The sequence below is a fragment of the Hydractinia symbiolongicarpus genome, chromosome 8 (assembly GCF_029227915.1).
Source record: "Hydractinia symbiolongicarpus strain clone_291-10 chromosome 8, HSymV2.1, whole genome shotgun sequence".
NCBI classification, from domain to species: domain Eukaryota; kingdom Metazoa; phylum Cnidaria; class Hydrozoa; order Anthoathecata; family Hydractiniidae; genus Hydractinia; species Hydractinia symbiolongicarpus.
Window position 1 is genome coordinate 23,290,748 of NC_079882.1, and position 20,224 is coordinate 23,310,971.

General features: G+C 33.8%; 4 protein-coding genes across 4 annotated transcripts in view; 1 reads left to right on the top strand and 3 right to left on the bottom strand.

Moving 5' to 3' along the window:
- LOC130654715 (integrin-linked protein kinase-like) overlaps positions 1–20,224 on the bottom strand; it is an 82,942-nt gene that overhangs the window by 14,814 nt on the left and 47,904 nt on the right. The window lies entirely within an intron of this gene.
- Positions 424–6,415, top strand: LOC130654711 (transcription factor IIIA-like). Its single transcript, XM_057457329.1, has 11 exons — positions 424–599; positions 2,238–2,338; positions 2,571–2,658; positions 2,853–2,935; positions 3,020–3,099; positions 3,183–3,269; positions 3,341–3,387; positions 3,559–3,642; positions 3,728–3,823; positions 4,002–4,058; positions 4,828–6,415. Exons 1-11 carry the CDS (start codon positions 450–452, stop codon positions 5,527–5,529), a joined length of 1,575 nt encoding a protein of 524 aa, XP_057313312.1. The 5' UTR covers positions 424–449; the 3' UTR covers positions 5,530–6,415.
- Positions 7,797–10,911, bottom strand: LOC130654716 (uncharacterized). The gene has a single exon (XM_057457333.1). It carries the CDS (start codon positions 10,751–10,753, stop codon positions 9,581–9,583), a length of 1,173 nt encoding a protein of 390 aa, XP_057313316.1. The 5' UTR covers positions 10,754–10,911; the 3' UTR covers positions 7,797–9,580.
- LOC130654722 (uncharacterized) lies at positions 16,001–19,706 on the bottom strand. The gene is made up of 2 exons (XM_057457338.1): positions 19,535–19,706; positions 16,001–16,794 (listed from the first exon to the last, which is right to left on the bottom strand). Exons 1-2 carry the CDS (start codon positions 19,545–19,547, stop codon positions 16,202–16,204), a joined length of 606 nt encoding a protein of 201 aa, XP_057313321.1. The 5' UTR covers positions 19,548–19,706; the 3' UTR covers positions 16,001–16,201.

Below are 20,224 nucleotides of genomic sequence, written 5' to 3' on the forward strand. Positions count from 1 at the left end.
GAAGGAAATTGGGAAGATGGCACACTGTGTGGGCCGTTGGATGTTGCCGGAAGTTGTCTAGTAGAGCGCGGGCCCTAAATGGTTCTGCATAGCTCAAAATGAGCATTAAATACTCTAGAACTCCCCATCTAAGCCATGGCCCCTCCTGGAAATAATAGACAGGGTATACCCCTCGATATTTGTGAGGCTAACCATGTAAATTATGCACATCTATCTATCTATAAACCGCAGTTAAGTAGGCCAACTTCGCTTCTAAACTGAGATTTAATTTAGTGTGAGTCTTTCCCACTCACGCAGTGTAAAGAACGTGAAAATATGATGGAAAAAAAGAAAATTGTGGATCAACGTGAAAATCTTCAAACGTTTTGAAGTATGTTCCGCATAATATACACTTTTTGGTGCGACAGGCTGGTGCATATTTTACATCGCTTCAAAACAACGTTCTTTTCATGTTGACAAAAATGGCTGAGCAGACGCCAAATGGTAAAACATCACCAAAGTTTGCTAAAAGAACATTTCCATGTCCTTATGATGATTGCAATTCAGTCTTCAAGAAACGTGCTCACTTAATTAGACACGAATTAATTCATAGTGACGAGGTAACATATTTTTATACTTTTAAATTAATAGTGTGTCTGTTGCGTAGCAGACAAAAACATCACGAAAAAATAATTCGATAAACCCTCTCAGTTAAAACAGGATATCTCAAGAACGAAATAAGATTTTTGTATTCTGTAAAAAGAGTAATAATCTCAGATAAGTTGTCCATATTGTTATTAATTAATTTAGGCCATAATGTCGAAAAATGTCTTGAAAATTATCATTTAGATGAATGTCTTTCACAGTATCTTTAGAATGAAGTTAAGAAAACACCATTTTTATGGTCTATGAGTTAGGTAAAATACTAGGAATAAAAATAACTTAATTTTAATGCTGTCTAAAAAAGGGTTATTTTGGTGCGTCAAATGTGAGAAATATGTAAAAACAGCCTTTAGAGTCATAATTTATGATTAAATTTAGTTTATTAACTGATAAGAAAAAACATTACTTTGGATCTTGAAGCTAGTAAAGATAGTCCGAAGTGTCCAAAAGGTTTTTTGGGCCAAATATATTGTTAGAACTTTTTCTTTTGGTACCAATTCTACTTTATTTCAATGTATACTAGCCTGGAACTTTTTTCAATCTCTTTTCCCTAGACAAGACGCTTCTTCACTATCAATATCTAAAATCAAATCACTCTGCAAAAATTCCCTCCTCAATAAATATTCCTAACTAACTTAGTCCCTTTTTTACTTTTTGCAAACGGATAAAAAACCCAGTTACAGTGTATATATAGACTTAATTTTCTTAAAGAAAATAAAAAAAGAATTTATATTTATTTATTTAAAATGAAAATTCAAAATGTATAATGGTAGCCATCTCCTTAGATTAGTTTTTTAACTAGTGTCATGGTCTTTAGCTTGTTTTTTTAGCAATTTATCTAGCTAAAGTTCCTTTTTCAATAGAACATTTTGTTTTTTGTATTTAGTTATTTTCTCAGCAAATAAACTCTTACTTATTTACTTACTAAAGAAAACGTCATTCAGAGTCAATAGATTCAACATTCCTAGTTTATCATGCCATAATAAAATATCTAAAGCTGGACATAAATACTTTATTTATTATATACAAGTGTTTTTAAACAATCAACTGTCATGTTTTTGCTTTTTACAATCTCGTGTTGTTGCTTTTTAAACAATATACTGCGATTTTTTCGCCTTACAATCCATTTTGACAAACTTTCTTTCGTATTGTCGAATCAATATCGTCTAAAAAATTACCTTTTTTATTAACAAAGATGTTTGTTTACGTAATTAACATGTGCACACAATGCAAAATAATTTTTACCTACATAATGATCTTCTGATAAGCTGTTCTTGTCTCATGAAATTGCTGTGTGTAATCCACCCAAATTAAGTGTATATGAATAGTTATGTATCAATTTAATTAAATGACCTATATAGCCAAAATAATAAAGCTAAAATAGATTTTTCCTTTAATTTTCTGAACAATATTTGTTTACAAAGGTAAGTTATTAAGTAACTGCTGAAAAATTGTGCTTTCAGTATAAATAAATGTTGTACAGTCTGATAGTTATATCCAATTGATCTTGTTATAATGTTGCAATAGGTAAAAAAAGATTAGTTTCATTTATTCATTCATAAAATTCTTTTAAATGTCCAAGATGTTTGTTATAGAGACCCTACAAATGCACCTTTTCAAATTGTGAAAAAGCATTTCGCTCACCATGCCATCTAAAACGTCATGAGTCAACACATGATAAAGAAAAAATATTCAAGTAGGTCATTTAGTACTTAAGTACTTAATTGAAAGTAAAAGGTATTATTTAATAGTATATGGTTTGAGACTGATACTTTGTTATTATATAAAAGAACATATAAAATTTACAATAAAATACACGAAGCTTTTCGTAAATAAAACTTTACATCGTCAGGTATAAGTATACTGCTGTACAATAAAGCCACTATATATATAATAATACTTGATATTTTGTTCTTTTTACATTTTAGATGTGACTTTGAGGGTTGCCAAGTTTCATGCATAACTGAATGGAATTTAAAACGGCATATTAAAAGAACACATTGTGGTTCATTTGTAGTATGTTGTATATATACTTTAGTAATTTATTTTTAGTTTGTATTTTTGTTTATAAATAAAATAACCAGACTGAAAATCAGAGTGATGTAAAACGATTTTCTATAAAAATATATATTCGTCTACACATTCCAGTAGACATCATCAGAGTATTTTTGTATTTGTTTAATATAAATAAAGATTTTAATTTTATTTAGTGTGATAAATGTGGGGAAGAATTTAAAAAAAACAAGTCTCTACAACAACATATTTCATTAGAACACAAATCAGCTGCAATATGGTATTTTCTTTGTTTATCAAAGTATTTTTGTGGTCTCAAATAAATTTAGTTTATTGATTTTTCTTTTATTTTTCATATTTATAGCTGTGAATTTCCAGGATGTTCACAAATTTTTAATGTTGCAGCAAAAATGAGGCATCATATGAAAGTTCATACCGGAAAAGGTGAGGATTTTTTTTATAAACGGTTTTCTTTATAAATAACATGTTATTCATTTCGAGAAAAATTGAATCTATCTATTTAATAGGTTATGTATGTCCAGTTAAAGATTGTTCATTGACATTTAAGTTGTGGTCAGAGTGTCTACAACATGCAGCTCAGTGTAAGAAAAAGGGTAAGTTTTATGTTTATACAATATGCTGCAAGTATGTGTGTTTATATCGTAATCTTTTGCTGTTTGTTTAGAAAAGAAATGTGATGTTTGTGAGAAGACTTTCACAGAACATTCAAACGTAAGTTATTTCCCAACTTGGGCAAAGAATAGTATTTTCTTGAACCGATACACCTTTAATTACTACAATAGTAACATACTAAAATATTTCTAAATTGAAATTTAAGTAAAACTTGAAAATTAAATTTATATTCATATTCAAGACATATGGCATTTTTTATATATTTTTTAGTTGAAAGCTCACATGAAAATACATTCTGAAGAAAGAGAAGTCTTCCAGTGTAACTATGATGGTTGTGGACGCTTTTACACAAAGGTATGTTCGGGTAACATACATGGTTATTTTTTTATTGTTACCGTACCAAACCGTTCTGAACCTATCTATATCTATATTGTTACAGCAATACAACCTGAAAATTCATGTACAGAGTTTTCATCAAAACATTCGACCGTTTGTGTGTCCAAAATCAAACTGCAATAAATCATTTCACTTTCAGGTTTGTTTATTTGTTTTTGCTTTGTTTGCATTGTTTGTTTGTTTGTTTGTTTATTGTACGTCAGTTGTTTGTTTATTTCTTTTTATTCTTGTGTCTGGTGTGTTACCATTCTGTGTTCTGTCAAGCAACTTTCTTGCTGTACCTTCAAGCGTAAACTGTATTATGCAATTCTTTTTAGCATTTGCTTCGAAAGCATTTAGACCTACACGCAAAGAATCATGATAGACTTGAAAAGGTAGAACGTACTTTCTTGTCACAATTTCTTTTTGTGAAAGTTCAACTTTATTGTGCTTATCAGAAAAAGTGGGACTTTGGACCCAAGATGGTAGTAACTTGGGTCGCTTCTTAGAAAAATAAATTCTAAACAAGAAACGGACCAAAAATCTAATCGTTGGTAAATTTAAGCTATATCAGAACAGGCTTCACAAGAATAGAATTGACATTATATATCCTCAACCAGGCTGTTCACTCTTTTAATCAGGAATTTTGAAAATATAGACAAAATGTCAGGAAAATTTGGTCTTCTAATGAAGTTTAGGAAAAATGTCAGAATTTGAAACTTTTTACTAAGTCTTCGTAATGTGTATGCTTCTTATTTTAATACCATGTTTTCCATGTCAGTTTTTATCTTCAGCAAATATTTGTTTTATCCTTTGTTTCTTTTTTTCTTCGCTAAATCTTCGGCGATAACTCTATCATAAAGTAGGGAATAAAAATTCGAAAACTTTGTGTGTCATAAGAATGTATTTTAAAATAACCAAAAATTTTCAAAGCGTATATAAGACATTTTATATACAATGTTTTTTATATATAATAATACACTCTGTAGGAACCATTAGGTTCCAAAACACTGCAACATAGGAAAATCCGTTTATTTTAACGTATTTTCTATAATTAGTGCAATACTTGACATCTGTACTATTTTGTTTTTTGTGCCCAGTCAAAATTTATTGCATCCTTTTGAACATTTTAACTTATTTTTTCCTTACTTTTATCAATTTTAGAAGCCCAGCAAACGTAAGCGGGCCAGACGAATTGTCACATCTACAATCTCTGGAATTTCCGGTTATATACCTGAGCTGTGGGAGAAGATGACACCGGAAGAGGTCCAAGCTTACATTAAAAACAATAACGCCTGTTATGCTGACACCGATGTTATCCCACGTGATACAGAGACGACGCAAGCTGAAATGACCCCTTTACTGTCCAGTGACACGGAGGGTGCGTCGAAAGAAAATGCTACCGGTCAGACATCACACTATCAAGATGATGAAGCGCGCAACTTGAGAGCCGAAGGAAACGACATGGAATGTGAAAGGCTTTATACGTCTGAGGAGACTTTGACGGCGATTCCAACAGAATCAGAGCTGACAGACGAAGATTTTTCTGTCGTGTACCAGCCATTAAAATCATTGGAAGAAGCATGTTCTTATTTGAACCAAATAAATAACATCAAGAAACAACAGAATGCATGCAGCCCAATTATATCGAGTTCTCCAAATTCTTCCAGGCCAGCATCGGCCTGTAGTATCGAGGACGAGCGGCGAATAACTCGATTTGTTGGTGAGCGACTGAAACAGTTGGTTGGACAGCAAAATCCAAACATGATGGAATCTTGCCACATGCAGTCGGTTACAGAGTCAGATTCGTCTGATAGTGAAACGAAAAAGAAAGCTCAACTTTTGATGCAGCACTGTGCTTCATGACGCAATCTCTCACATTTTTTATCTATAGGCTTATATTTTTGTTATTTTATGAAAACCTAATTCCATATTATATTCATTTTGTGTGCATGAGAAATAGGAATTTTTATTCACAATTTATCCCGAGTTTAAGTAGAAATTTTTAATTTTCGTCGAGTTTTATATATTTATATATGCACGCTTATGTGTGTCCGTGTGTTTTTATAAGAAAGTTTAGACTTGTTAGAGTATTTCAAACTTTCTTAACAATCTCACATTTTCTGTGTCTAAACATTACTTCGTTGCAAATATAAAAAACGAAGGTTAGGGCTTAAAAAGGCGTTATTTTGAAGTAGTTTCGCCGATTTTAAACACTTTTCTTGCTTAGTATTGCGTAGGAAAGAAAAAGAATTTGAAGGAGCTGCGTAATTTCTAACACCAAATTTAATTTTGCACTTACATAATTTTGTGTAGGACTTGATATATCCTTTTCATTTAACATCGTACAGGGTTGCCCCTCCAGTTTGAAATGCTACAAAACAGAACGCGTTTATTTTATGCTTTAAAACCCTGAAAAAGTGTAATTTAAATACCATCATTGGCTTGGATTGTTTTCCAGATGTAAATTTTAATTCTCTTCTGCGATTTTAAACCACAGAGGCGCAACTTAAATCGCTTTGCTTTATTTGTCGATCACAGTTTTTGTCTATAGGAAAACTGGAAAATAGTTTTCAAAAGCAGTAACAACCCTGTACCAAATTTATCTGTTTTATTGTCTTTATTTTCTTTTTCTTCTTTGTGAGATGATTGCATTGGAGTGTGAGCTGTACATATTATATGAACGTTTGTTCCGTCAGTTTGTTTCTACAAGAAGACCATTGGTCATGAAATAAAATTTTGTCAACAATAAGCTTTGTTGTTTTTTTTTGTTGTTTTTTTTTTGTTCTTTATACAAGCACAGGGTACACACTTCTGAGATTAGCAAATAAGGTTAAAAGGTATTCTGTAAGCGCTGTTCTCTTGGCAACCAAATGTCTTACCATTCCTTATCTCTTGGTAACTGGCATAATTATTTAATGTGAGTGCCGTAATGTAGTGTGAACCAATTATAGCTTTATAGGATTAAGTGAAATTGTTAGCGAAATTAAAGTTTGTGAATGGACCACTGCGAACGTGTAAGATGTGGAAAAAAACATTGTTATAAAATGGAAAATTTAAATTTGCGAAAACAGGACAAAGTTCGAAATTATTGTTTTCTTCCGCCATCTTTTTGTTTCCGGAAGTCATAAAACAATTTTAGGACAAACTTTTAGTAATTAACTGAGCAGCTTTTATCCAGATCCAGATAGGCTCGGATTGAGTTTTGTAACTGAACTTTCAATAAAACTTGCACAACTTGCGTCACATCTTCGATGTAACCCAGGAGTGAATTCATGTAAAACACGAACTTAGCACTAAGTTTCAACTGTGTTGTATACTCGTATATCTGTCGGGTCTTTAAAATAGACAAGCTAGAAGTAAATGGCATTAAGGTTATGTTAAATATTTGTGCATACATAAAGACACCAAATATTGTACCAAAAAAATGAGCAGGGTCGCGATTGCCCCCACAAACACGCAAACATTCGTTTTCGTTGCATTTTGTCAAAAATGAATTAATAAAATTCTCTTATCATGTTTCTTTTTCTCGTTTTCAAACATTGTATCAGAAAAATATAGTCCACCTTGAAGTTTTCTCTCCTTCAATGAATTGTATGTTGCAGCTAGGGGGAGAGGAAAAGGTCTGCTTTCTGTCCTGTAGGCTGTAGCAGGAAGAATAACGTTGCTAGTCGTAGGTAAAAAGTGGAACTTTTCTTAGTCTTATTAGCGATGGAGCCAAATAATAATAAACAAACATCCATCCATTTTGGCGATAGGCTAACATAAAAAAGGCATTTTGCGCGTTATTTTTACCAACAGAGTTGGCATTGCTATGTTGACATTCTGTTGTTTTTGTTCATAATGGGGCGTTATGATTGAAGGCGTAAGAAAACTATTGTGCTGATTTTCTTTGGCTCGTTTTCGACTTTTTCATTTTGCACAATAAAGAATGCGCGAAGAACGTTTTTTTTTTTGACATATCACATCAGGACTGGACGAATTAAAGCTGCTTTGGGTTTTTTGAACACAGGGTGCCTCTTTTAGAGTCAAATTTGAGAAGATTTGAGGACCATGAGAGGATTATGAGAATTTTCAAACTTTTTTGAAAAGATAAAGGGGTTTTCATAAAAAATTGAGGTCATTTAAATTTTGATTTTTGTCTTAAAACAATGATTTGATGCCATGGGTGAAGAGCAAATTATTGTTGTACAATTGAAGCATTTCAATGCATCTTTTAAAAACAGACAACCGGTTGTAAAATTACAACTGAGGTGTTTTAAGGAGAGTTAATAAGGAGTTTCGAGAAGGGGCAACCCTTGGAAAAAACAGCATGCTGAAACAGATAAAAACTGCAGTATGTTGTTTGTCAGCTTCGTACTGGTGTATAGGGGCTGCTCATCATATGTGAGGCGAGCTGCCCTGGTTAGACGAGCTGCCCCGGTTGGGAGGGCTGAAAAAAGTCACGAAAGTTTGTTTATGTACTTTTACAGTAAATTTAAATTACAAGGATTCCTCAAAAATATGTAATCCTTGAGAGCTAATAATGCTTGTTTTGTATAAAGTTTTTTATATTTATTATGTTCTATGCATATAACATTATTTTCACCAATAGTTTTTAAGGTTTAGAAATTCAGAGTTTATTTCAACTTCAATATTTTGGCATTTTCATATAGAACAAATAATGCTTTTTGCAAATAAAATAACTTTAACCGGTCAGCCACACGGCTGAATTTAGAAATTGCGTTTATATAAAAAAAAACAGCCTTCTTAACTGAGATCCCTGGCGGGCTGTATTTTTTTACATAACGCAAAGCATTTTTGACTAAAAAAATGCCACTGAGGCGGGATCTCTGAGGCCCCCTGTTTGCAGGTCTGTTTTTCTCCATCTTCCCACCTTAGGCTAAACTTTTCGTAAACAATTACACCCAGGGGTTGGCTTGCACTACTTCAAGGAAATTTTTTGCTGAATGATGAAGGAAATGAGCGGAAAATCTTCTGAGCATGCACATTTAAAATGTCTGTCCGTTGCAGAGAAATTAGACACCACTTGGCTTCTGATCTCTGGTTTTGGGCGTTGGGCATACGTTATATTCTTTTACGGCATCGCCTTTTTTAATAATTTTCTGTATATGAAGAATGTAATCCAAAAAACGCCCCTAATTTTCCAAAATAAAAAGAACTTTCATAGAAAGGACACAATAAATTTCACACAAAAAAAACCTAACTTTTTGACGAAGAATTCCGATAAGACAATTTGAATTAAAAAATCACCCCGCTATTTCACCAAAATTTTAAACTTAATTGCAAAATTTGTGAACATAGGAGTAATTCAACAAACCTTTTTTTTTATTACACACTGATTACAGAAAAATTTGGCAGCACCAGGGCTTTCTAGGTCATTCTTTTTTATATTTTTCCAGAAACTATTTGAGGTTTCCATCATGCTAAATTGTAAAGAATTTGAAATATATTTTTAGTTTTCTGTACTTTTCCATTACACGTTTCTATTTATAAACTATTAAGAATTCGAAATCAGGGTGAGATATGCTTATGGGAAAAACAAAATTAGGCTTAGATCATGCTCATGTTATGCTATATTTCAGATAGAAAGTTAAAACTTAAGCATTGCCTCAATGTGATTAGATAAAATGGTCCCGTTTTTGCCCAGGGGAGTCTTCTTTCCGTTTTACATAACTGTGTGCATTAACGTCTTTTTAGCATGTTTGTTGATTTTAGTAGGCAAGAACTCTTTATAACTCAAGCTTATAATGGACTAAAAATTTGGTTGAGGTAGAAATAGGATATAGGGGAATTATATAAAATACATTACTAAAAAGGTCTTCAAAGCTAGCACATAGTATAGGTCAACTTTCCCTGTTTTAATATTTTTTTGGGGAAAGTGCATTATATATATATATATATTATTAACATCTAGTTAATCTGCCACACCAAAATCAGTTGATGCAGATTCAGCAAACATTGATGTGCGATTTGTCATCCATGGTCCATATTTAGTAAATTTTCCCACCAGCATATTTTTATTACCAAAAAAAGACTTTGATAAGTTGGCATCAAAACAGGGCTCATAAAACAAAAGTGCAGAATATCGATCTGTGCCTATGTCAAGAACTCTGTGGTTGGTCGCTACAGCTTTTCCATCCAACATATGAGCCAACAAAGCACCAATATTCACTACTAATCGATCTTTGATAGCTGGAACATCAAGCCACTCAGTGAATCCTTTAGGTTTAATCTGTAAACCACTGTTACTAAACGTAGCAAGAATAGTTATCATTGTACTGTCAAAATGTTCCCCGGTCACAATAGGTTTGTCCCCATCCCATGCTTCTTCTGGAATACTACTTGGATCATGAACTCTGGTTGGATAATGTATTAATCGCAGAGTAGAAAGAGTGGCTGGTTCAAACAAATGATCAAATCTATTTTTTTTAAAACCAAATCCATGTGCTAAAAGATGTACAAGTTTTTTACCAATTTGTACGTTAAAAGCATGAAACTTTTGCATCACTTCGATGAATTTTGTGTCACTTGTACTATCTTCAGTAATTGGCCATACATTTTTTTCCTGCAAAACGTTACGCATATATAAACGACCATCAGCCGTCTTTGTTAGATTCATTATTTCTGTTGGGGAAGGGATTCTCCTATCAATAACTTCACGCTCAAACATTCCTAGTTCATATGCTTCTTTAAATGAATTCCCTCCTGGAATTAGTGGATAATATCCTCGATAATGATTAGTGTTCCTTTTATTAAAGGCATGTCTCGCTAGTCCCATTTTATTTTCCAAAGGTTGGTTAAAAAACCATTTGGTCCAATACAACAGTTCATCTGGGTCGAAACCTTTAACATTAACCAAATATGCAAAACCCACATCCTGAAAGGCAGTCACTAACTCTTGTGACACTTTATCAAAGTTTTCTTCAGCTTCAGTCAAATTGATTGATGCTAATTCAAAAGTGTCTCTTCTCTTTTTAATACTTAGAAAATCCAGAATAGGTTGATAACTATTCTGCACAATATTTAAATTATATGACACCAGTACAAGGATACCACCAACGACAAAACTAGGTATTAAAGAATTCATGACTTAAAACTGTAAGCTATAACAGGTCAAATGGTGCGATACTCAATGTTAAATTCAAACTTCACCGTTGGTAGTAAATTTCATGCTGTACATTTGCAGCCAAACAAGAACTATGCAAGAACTCAGGTTCTCTGAGCAGATTCCAGCGACGGGAATTCTGAGAAATGTGTTAGTTATTGGATTCCCCGAATTCTATTTTATTATTTTCACCCGTTTTACCCGTTTCGTCAATCTTGGCCACACCGAGGTTTGGTTCTAGATTCTCCAAGTACTCCATTTACCGTTTCTTTAGTAATTTAGGGAAATCAGAATCGAATTTGGATTCAAGGAGCAGTTCACTTGGAGCATTTAGAGCACTCAAAGCTAATGATTGGGATTTTCTATACAGCTAAATCCTTTTGCTCTGAAAACTCATTTCTTTAGTCACTGGAGCTTACAGATCCGAATCTCAGGTATAAAAGAAATAGCCCCTAAAAGTCTTCTTTCTAGTGTTTTCTTGTTATCCATGCTCGGCGTTTGGTAGGATTGTTGTAACAAAAGATTCAGCATGACCATTAAACACTTAAGACTATGGTGAGAATTAGAGCGGCAAGCTTCTACTTGGCTTGTCATTTCCTTTATAAATTCTTTTCCGCGAAGACCCTTTGGCAAGGCGAAGATATTCCTTCGTCACGCAGTCATTCTTCATCTTCGTCGTTTGTCACTCTTTCAAAGGTATCCTCCGTAACTGTTTCATCTGGTAGTTAAACAACTTTTAGGTTATCTTCCAGTTCGCAATTCTGCAACATAATATGTTTTTGCACCAATGTTGATGGTTTCTTAAAGCACTCAGCCTTTTAAGTGTCCTTTGACACTGCCAACTCACTTCCGTCATCCCATAAATTTAACGATAAAACAAGATTCAAAATGATATTTTAAAATGGATGTGTGAATATCCGAAACGTCGTCTAAACCTTGTTTTTTTCTTGTTTTTGATTATTGCAAACAGATCTTTCATTATTTTCTACGGTTTTCTACGGTTTCTTTGATAATAAAAAAACTTTATAAAATCTTTCGTTTTATTGGTTACTTAATGACAGCCATCAAAAGATGCCCTGGGGGCGAAATTGGTCTGAGAGAACACTGAACATCGTAACGCTATGTTTTATTTTATTTTATGCATAATATAACACAATTGCTTTAGCTTTTCAGCGTAGATAATGCTATCGCATTGGTTATATTGGTCATTGCTTACAACTGCCACGTCGCATCACCTGTCACTCAATCCCATGCCTTTTTGCAACTCTAGCTGGAACAAAACTTACATGCGTGGAGAAATCGAAAACGTTTTTACGGATTTTTCACTGCAATACAGTTTGAGAATTTTATAAGCGCGACGCGCAAAGATGACACAAAAAATGTATGCAGGGATGGGCGGGAGTCACCATGAAATCTCTCAGATTTTGTAACATAAAATCTAAACTTTTTTTTACGCTTAGAAGGTTTTTAATTTTTATCGCGCACCCCGAAGTCCAAGCGGCCTTCATAGGCCTATTAGGGCCGTTTCTTTATCTCTGTTCAAAGCTAACCCTTGGCACGAAGCCAAATGGTTCATAGTAGGAGCATCACATTTTTAAAGATGAGGTCTTTATCAGATAAGTTTAAATCCTCTCCTAAATTAAGGATGTAGGTGATCGATGTCTATTTATATACCGATAACTTTGCTTACACCACAGTACCCATTGTTTCCAATGCGATGCGTAAGCGTGCTTGGTCTTGCGTGACTAGTGAGCACCATGTTGGTAGCGCTTGTAGACATTCCTTGTGCTTACAGCCTATTCCTGATATTGGAAACGCTACTAATTGGAGTCCCTCTGACTTTAGCAGAGGGTGACTTTTACCCTTGTGATTCTAAAGCAAAGTGTTTGGTTTCCCCAAGAGGGAGGTTATGCCTTGAAAGATTTGATTGGACATTGCACATTCCCTTGAATTAGGTTGGAGACGGTATTTCCAGTCCGCGATTGTGTTCGAATTGCTGGGGATCCAGGAAGTAGTGAGGAGGATTTTGTTCTCCTGTAGGTATTTCCAAATCCCCCCCCCCCCATACCTCATTTTTATCAAGACAGACAGAGCTATCATGTTGTCCATGTGCTTTGTGAAGGATTTGATTGCCAACTTTGCTGAAATCACCTCCAACTCGTTTATGTGATGTGTGTTTTCTTCACCATCGTCCAAGTTCACCCTGTCGTGATCCCATCTGCTAGGGCTGCTCTCCACCCCATGTGAGACAATACATCTGAAAATATTTCTATTTAATTGTTTCCAAGTTTGACCTTTTAGGATTTTCAGATTTGTTTGACCACCACCTGACTTCAGTATTCGCCTCCTCGGGAGAGGAATATTCGCACAGTTACTTTTTCCAGACGCTGAGATTTTAACAGGTTCTATTAGATGTACCTTAGTTGCAAAGGTGCTCCAGACACTGCTGGTTGTCTGGCATACAGTTTTCCTATTAGCAGGATAAATCTCACACTGGATGTCTTTCCTGGCTAAGACTTTCTAAAGAAGATGATAATTTCTGATTTTTTTTTTGCCTAAAAACTCCATGACTTGAATTGGTTCTAGTTTAAATTTCTTTCAAATTATTGTGAAGTCTAGTTGAGTTAAAAGAAAAATCTCTGAGTCCCGGCCTAAATTACTCCTTCTTTGTCCATTCTATCAACAATAGATCGTGTAGGTATAAACAATAACTATGACCACTAGCCGCTGCAATATTGTTAGAGAAACTTTCATAAGTTTTGTGAATATTCTGGGGCTTGGGCTAAAAACACTATCACCAACATTTGAAACCTTAGGTATTATTGGAAATCAATGATGGATGACATTTTCAGATCTTTCATTACCAAGTCTCCTCCTTGAAGAGAGTCCAGTCCATGTTTTATGCTCTCCGTAAGCATAGTTACAATTTTCTAACCCACTACTCTGTACCTTTGCTGACATTGCATATTGGGTTGGTGTATTCATCTGAAAGGTTTGCCCTCTATGAGTAGCTCCCAACCCTTTACTATTCTCAGAATTTCCTGATCAGAATTTGCCGATTTTGTAAATAATGCTGTATCTTTCCTGCAGCTGGTTGGCCTTGCTTTTCCTAGCTTCGGAAACAGTTTTGATAATTTAAAGGCACTAATTAAAGGGCACTTAAAAAGTGCCCCACTTTACAAGGGTCCTAAACGTTTAGAAATACTTACCAAAATTAAAAATTGTGTATGACTATCTCTCCGTGCTCAAAGTTGTGTTTCTTTTATTGATTATTATTATGGAATTTATAATATTTTAATATTTTTATATTTTTTTTATCTCTATCTAGTGCTTCATCAATAACCTTTATGTCCAAGGTAAAAAAGCCTTTCCTTTTCACCCGGCTACACGTTTTTCTTTCATAATAATATTCTTTATAAGAATCTCAGGGTGAAAGGTCCACTGTTTAGAACAATAGAAATATAGCAAAGAGTAATGACTAGCCTAGAATAAAAAAAGTTATTTTATCGACAACCTTCTACTTAGATCTCTTGTAACGTAGGGTTAATATAAATGCAAATGATTCTCCCTTCACTAAGATTTTATCAATTAGAAATTTACAAGAATACTAGTTCTCACGTGCGCATGCACACTTTCTGTCTACTTATTGTTCGTCATTAACATTATGTGGTCGAAAGAAAACTGAAGCGTTCGTAAGGAATTTTTATGGAAAACTTCTGCGGTAAAATTTTAATTAAACTTGTGTAATGCATCGTGTTGAGGCATTTTTCCAATTTTGATAGCGCATGCGCAGTTTGACAAAATAACCGCTGGCTGAAATACAATTTCGCTTAAGGGCCTGAGAGAAGTCTTGAGCAATTTATCCAATTGTCTGCAAAACTCGGAGTTTAAATATTTCAAGAGGACGTAAAACGAGGAAATTGATTACATCTGTGATAAAGATGACCAACACGTTTTCATTTTAAATGCGTAAAAAGTATTTATTGAACTTATTGAACTAATTAAGTTAACAGACAGTTCTGATCGCCTCTTCAGAAATAAGTTTCTACTTGAATATTTTTTTCTCTTAAATACCATTTTTGCCTGCATGTTCCCTTTTTTATGTAATCAGTTGAAAATTTAGTTTATATGGAATAAAAGTAACTTCTTTTGATTATCATTTTAGTCGTAGAATTTAAAGTACATTGGAACTGGCCTTCTCGAAAGCGAAAACGCTCGACCTTTTTGAGCTATAGCGAAAAAAGCAGCCAAATTGAAGAAAGCTTAACGTAGCTTCCTTGCGTTTCCCCTTACATTAAACTGCTGTGCTTTTTATAAATTTTAAGTTGACATAAATTTAGGGTAATAATATATCCTTCTTTTACAATGTTGTTTGCGCAAGCCTCTCCAGATCCTATCTATTGTTACTTTTATAGAAGAGGGTGTTGGTATATTCAAAGATCCCGTTTTAGTCCTACGAAATCCGATGGATAAATTTTAAAAATTCAGATGTGATTATTCTTTTTTGGTTTTAGAAATGCACGCTCGTCACATGTAACGATACCGTTACGTCAGATGCGTCACAGTTCAGCCGCTGGTTACTGGAGAATATTAATTAAGATTCATTTTTGCAATTTAAATGGGGAAATATTTTGTTTAGCAATCGGTTCCCTGAAATATATTCGTAAATTTACTTTTGTGAAATTGTTATCAAACATCGAAATTGCGATCGCTTGTTTATCTTTTTAAAATGTGTTTAAAGGATAAAGAAATGAAATTTCTTTCCTTATTTTGTGGTATTTATTTATGCGATAATTTGATAAATTCAAGAACACTTCCCGGAAAATTGTTTCACCAACAAACCCGAGCATGCAGACTTTTTTTTAAATTTGCTTTATAAAAATATCGGATTTCTGTTAGGAGCAAAAGGTCTATATTTCTCTATTGTTTACAACAATGGGGAACAATAACAGCTTGGTTAGAATTTGGATATTCTTATGAAAAAAAGCATGCACCATAAATGACCGATTAGGGGACCAGTACTTGAAAAACGGCTTAGTGCAAATAGACGCCCACACCTAAGGTAAATGTTTTCAATAGGCACCCATTGCCCGAATAACCAGAAGTCTGAATAGGCACCCACCTCTAAGATTGAAACATTAAATAAGCGACCAAGGTGCTTGGCACTGAATCGGTTATTCACGGTAAACAATTAGAATGAGGTAGTACTTGAAAAAAGAACCATTAAAGTAAAAGTTGTTTATATTTCAAAAAATTGTACTAAAAAGTAAAATACTATAAATATTTAAAAGTTTGCTAATTTTTCGTCCATTAGTAGTTATCATATAAAGGAATGACCTATTAACTTTTGCAGATATCCCCTTTGATGGAAACCTTAGTTCGTCTTCTCTCTGTTTTAAGTTTTAAAACGGATTAGTTCTTTAAACCTAGTTAACTGGACCCTTTACATTCCTTTCTGCAAGTTACCTCGTTCATAACACATATCATATTTTCAGCGAAAGCGGTAATAACTCGCATACACACATCTGCCTCTCCTGCACAAGCGCTTTTACAGCTAGTTCTTTTAGTTACTTCAACATCGTCAACTTCATCGTTAGGGCGCTTGCATGTTGAAAAACAATTTCGACGTCTACTTTTGCACAGAAACACTTCGACTGGAGTTGCAAATAAAACACAGTTATCGTATCGACTTAAGCATTTGCAAGCAGAACCTGTTTTCGCGTCTCTTTGTTTGTCGAAGAAACAACCGGTATACGAGTTAATAAAGAGTCTGGCACATTCCTTTTCGGCACCTTTTGTTAAACTTTTTTTCACGCATTCTTTTAAAGCTTCTCGGCTGCTTTCAACACATTTCTTTCCACTTTGCATTTTGTCAGCGCTGTTGTTTGCATCTTCTACGCTCTTACTTTTTTCGTCTTCTGTATTTTTGTACTCGCGCAGTATTTCTTCCAGTTTGTTTATCGTATCTAATGATACCATCCGCGATGTTGCGACACCCACCAAAATAAACACCAAGAGAAGAACTAAAAGAAACATAGGAAAAGAATATTTTACCAGGTTGGAAAAAAATACTTCTACTTAAAATTTTTGGTTCGAGAGATTTTCGGTGGTACATCTTCGCAACATGTACCGAATTATTACAAACCTCACAATTTAAGCACACGCTTTACAAAAAAAATGTAATTTGCTACTTATTTAGGTAACAAATTACCTTACATATTTACTCTCTTCTTCTCTCAATCAAATGTCATTGGGAGGGGTAAAGGGGAATTAAAATTCAAATTAGTGAGTGCAATTTTGGAATGAAAGCACAAAAGGTTATTGTAGTTAATGATTAAAAAAGAAATAAACCACTAACGTTTAGACTTTCCCGGGGTTCTTTTTTTTGTGGTAAAGAGGAGCTTTCCCGTCTTGAAAAATATCAATGACTTCGCTTGAAAAAATTCGCGTATTTCTGATTCATAAATTTCAAAGACTTATGCGAAAATGACCTATAAACGCGAAAAAGTTTTAGCCCTTAAAGTATAGATATTCAAATTACAGAAATTCAAATTAGAGAGAGCTAGTTCTGTGAGATTTTATAAAGTGAATAAAAGTACTATAAAACGCATAAGCCTCAATTTGAAACCAAGGAGGGAACAAATCTAACAGCAGGCACAAAGAACGTAACAATCCAACTTTGGTAATATAACGGCTTAGGGAAGAAAGGCCCAAAATAGCCTGGCGTGGTAAACTCAACTCTAGTAGAATGTGTCATAATTCTAAAAACGATTTATATGAATAATCTTATCTAACGGATGGTGAGTAACAACATTAATAATTTGAAATTGTGCTTGGGTGTTTCTCGTGCCTTTTTAATTTCCTTTCTTTAGCATTTTGAGGGAAATTAATCTTACCGCAACTTCGCTTAAGTCTGTTACTGTTGTTTAGATAACAGTTCAATGTCATTAATGACAAGTTTAGATGCGTGATTACACGTCGTATAGAACTTTTTATTATCATAAAAATAACTTCTGTGCTCAATTATCGTACTTAACCTTTGTAGCAACTCTGTTTTACATAAAATTTAATAATATTTTCCAAATAGGCCCGGTATGATTTTATATCTTCGGTGAAAATCAAAAATCATCACAAAACTCGTGCGTGTTTTTTTTTTATCGCTTTTAAAAAGCACCTATCAACTTCAAGAAAAAACCTGACGGGATGAATTAGTGCATGACGAAACGCGTAGGTTATTACAAATCCAATCTATTTTTCGTATGTTAGTTGCTTTGTACTTTACTAGCAACGACGACGCCATGACACCTAATAATATATTTAACGCATCACTAGGCCATTTTGAGTTTACATTTCCTTGTATTTCCTCTATATTCACATGTTACCTTTTTATTATCCGTTCAAGAAAAACACGGACAAATTGTTTACAAAAGAAATTATATTAAACTAGCTGAAAACCCCGTGGGAACTTCACAGATGTTTCCCGCCGTTACAACAAAGTCGATAAAACTATAGCGCTTTTGTTATTTGCAGCCTTTCTTTATTTCATGCCTGGTAATCACCGTAACAAACAGACAGACAGACAACGGCTATTTTTATTCTGTGTTGAGATAAAATACTTCGGATTGAATTCGAGGTAAACAAACATACTACAGTGCTTTTTTGTAATTACTGATTATGAAAATTTAATTTAATTTATTTTTTAAATCTGATTGCGTCTTCTCGCATGATTTTCTTTGCTAACATAGTCAACGGGACAGCCTCGCTCACAGGTCTTTTTGATAATGATATGTTTCCGTCCTGTGAGAGGCTGGATATGAATTTTTTTCTTCTCTTGATGGGTGAAGATATTTTCGTGATGTGCGTCGTAAAAGTATGATGCTTACAATTGCATATTTTTTATGTAAATATGTGACGTAATGTTGGTACGGCATCACGTGACAACTTTTGCGGTTAGCACTGTCATGCACAAAAAGACGTTTCCCCTACTCTTAAAAAAAGTTCCTCTACAACAGATAAGCGTACAAGGCAGGAAACCTGGTTCCGCACGCCTTGTCGTTAGCACATGGAAAATCACGGGCTTCGCGCAGACATCGATGTTTCGTGCTTCCTTGTTTTCCTGTTAGCATGAAGTAATGAAATCACTAGTGCAAATACCATGGAAAAATCCACGGTATTTGCACGTTGTACACCAAGATCGACCCTAGCACCTTTTACCGTGGCAGCTAGAACTATCAGAAAGCGCAGCGGCGTTGAGAAGCAAATAGTCTTGGGGAAGAGGTTGGTTGTATTTATGTTCCGCTTTGAGATCTCCCGCAACCTTGAAATTACTTAACGGGGTGTATGTGTGATATAATACGGCAAAAAGATTTAAGAGTAATTCCCTCACGAAACAAACTTTTTGTGATGCCTAGAATAATTATATTTTTTAACCATACATATCTTTTTTTCCAAGGAGGTGTCAAAGACGGCGACGGTTATGTTTTAATATTTCCCCAGTCATGAGGAGAGTTTGTCAAAAAATTAAAAATAATAGATGTATTGAAACAAATCAACTTGATTTTGTATCCTCAACTTTAAAAAACACATTACAAAAGATTTTCACGTCACAAAGTAAACAAATTTTTTTAATCCTCAATTGACGATATTAATTTAAGGGATTGACTTTTTTCAAATCTATCAAAGGCTTCATTACAACACTAATCAATTTATGTATTAAAAACAGCGCGCCAAACGTTAAATAAAGACAATTAAACATAAACCTACCTAAAAACTTCATTGTTGTCAACTTTTCGGTCTTCTTCACCAGTACAATAACGCAGTTTTATTCCGTATTGTTGACAAATAATAATTTTTAGTACTAATGCTAATACAATAAAAATTAAAGTTTATATTACTCAAAGAAAACAAACAAGCTTATTGATCCTGATTCTAAAAATGATAAAAGTGTCAAGCATTCTAATTTAATAAGAGACATGATCGTTGTAATTTCAATGTATAATTTCACGCTTCATTAGAACATCCTATTGGAAACAAACTCATTAATACACAGTTAATGAGAGTTTTCACGCTAAAATTATCTCAAGTACAACCAATTACTTTTTTTCGAATGATTTATGTCCGCTGATATTTTCGTTTAGATACAGGCTCGGAAATTTTGATGTTTATTTTGATAACACGAAAACGCTTTCCTTCGGATTCAACTTAATCGCACTTGGTCAAATTTCCGTTTTTTAAAAACAATGATGTTATTTTATTTATCCGTTTAAACAACTATCATAGAATAATTTGTTAAAAATGGCGGCTTTACCTTTCATCAATCTCTCATGGGCTTATGCACTATCTTCTTAAATATCCTATTAAATAATTATTTCCTCTGTTAGTGGAAAATTGAGAACTAGTATGTCAGGAATTCGAAAATTACACAAATAATAAAGAAAGTTCTAATCATTGTTA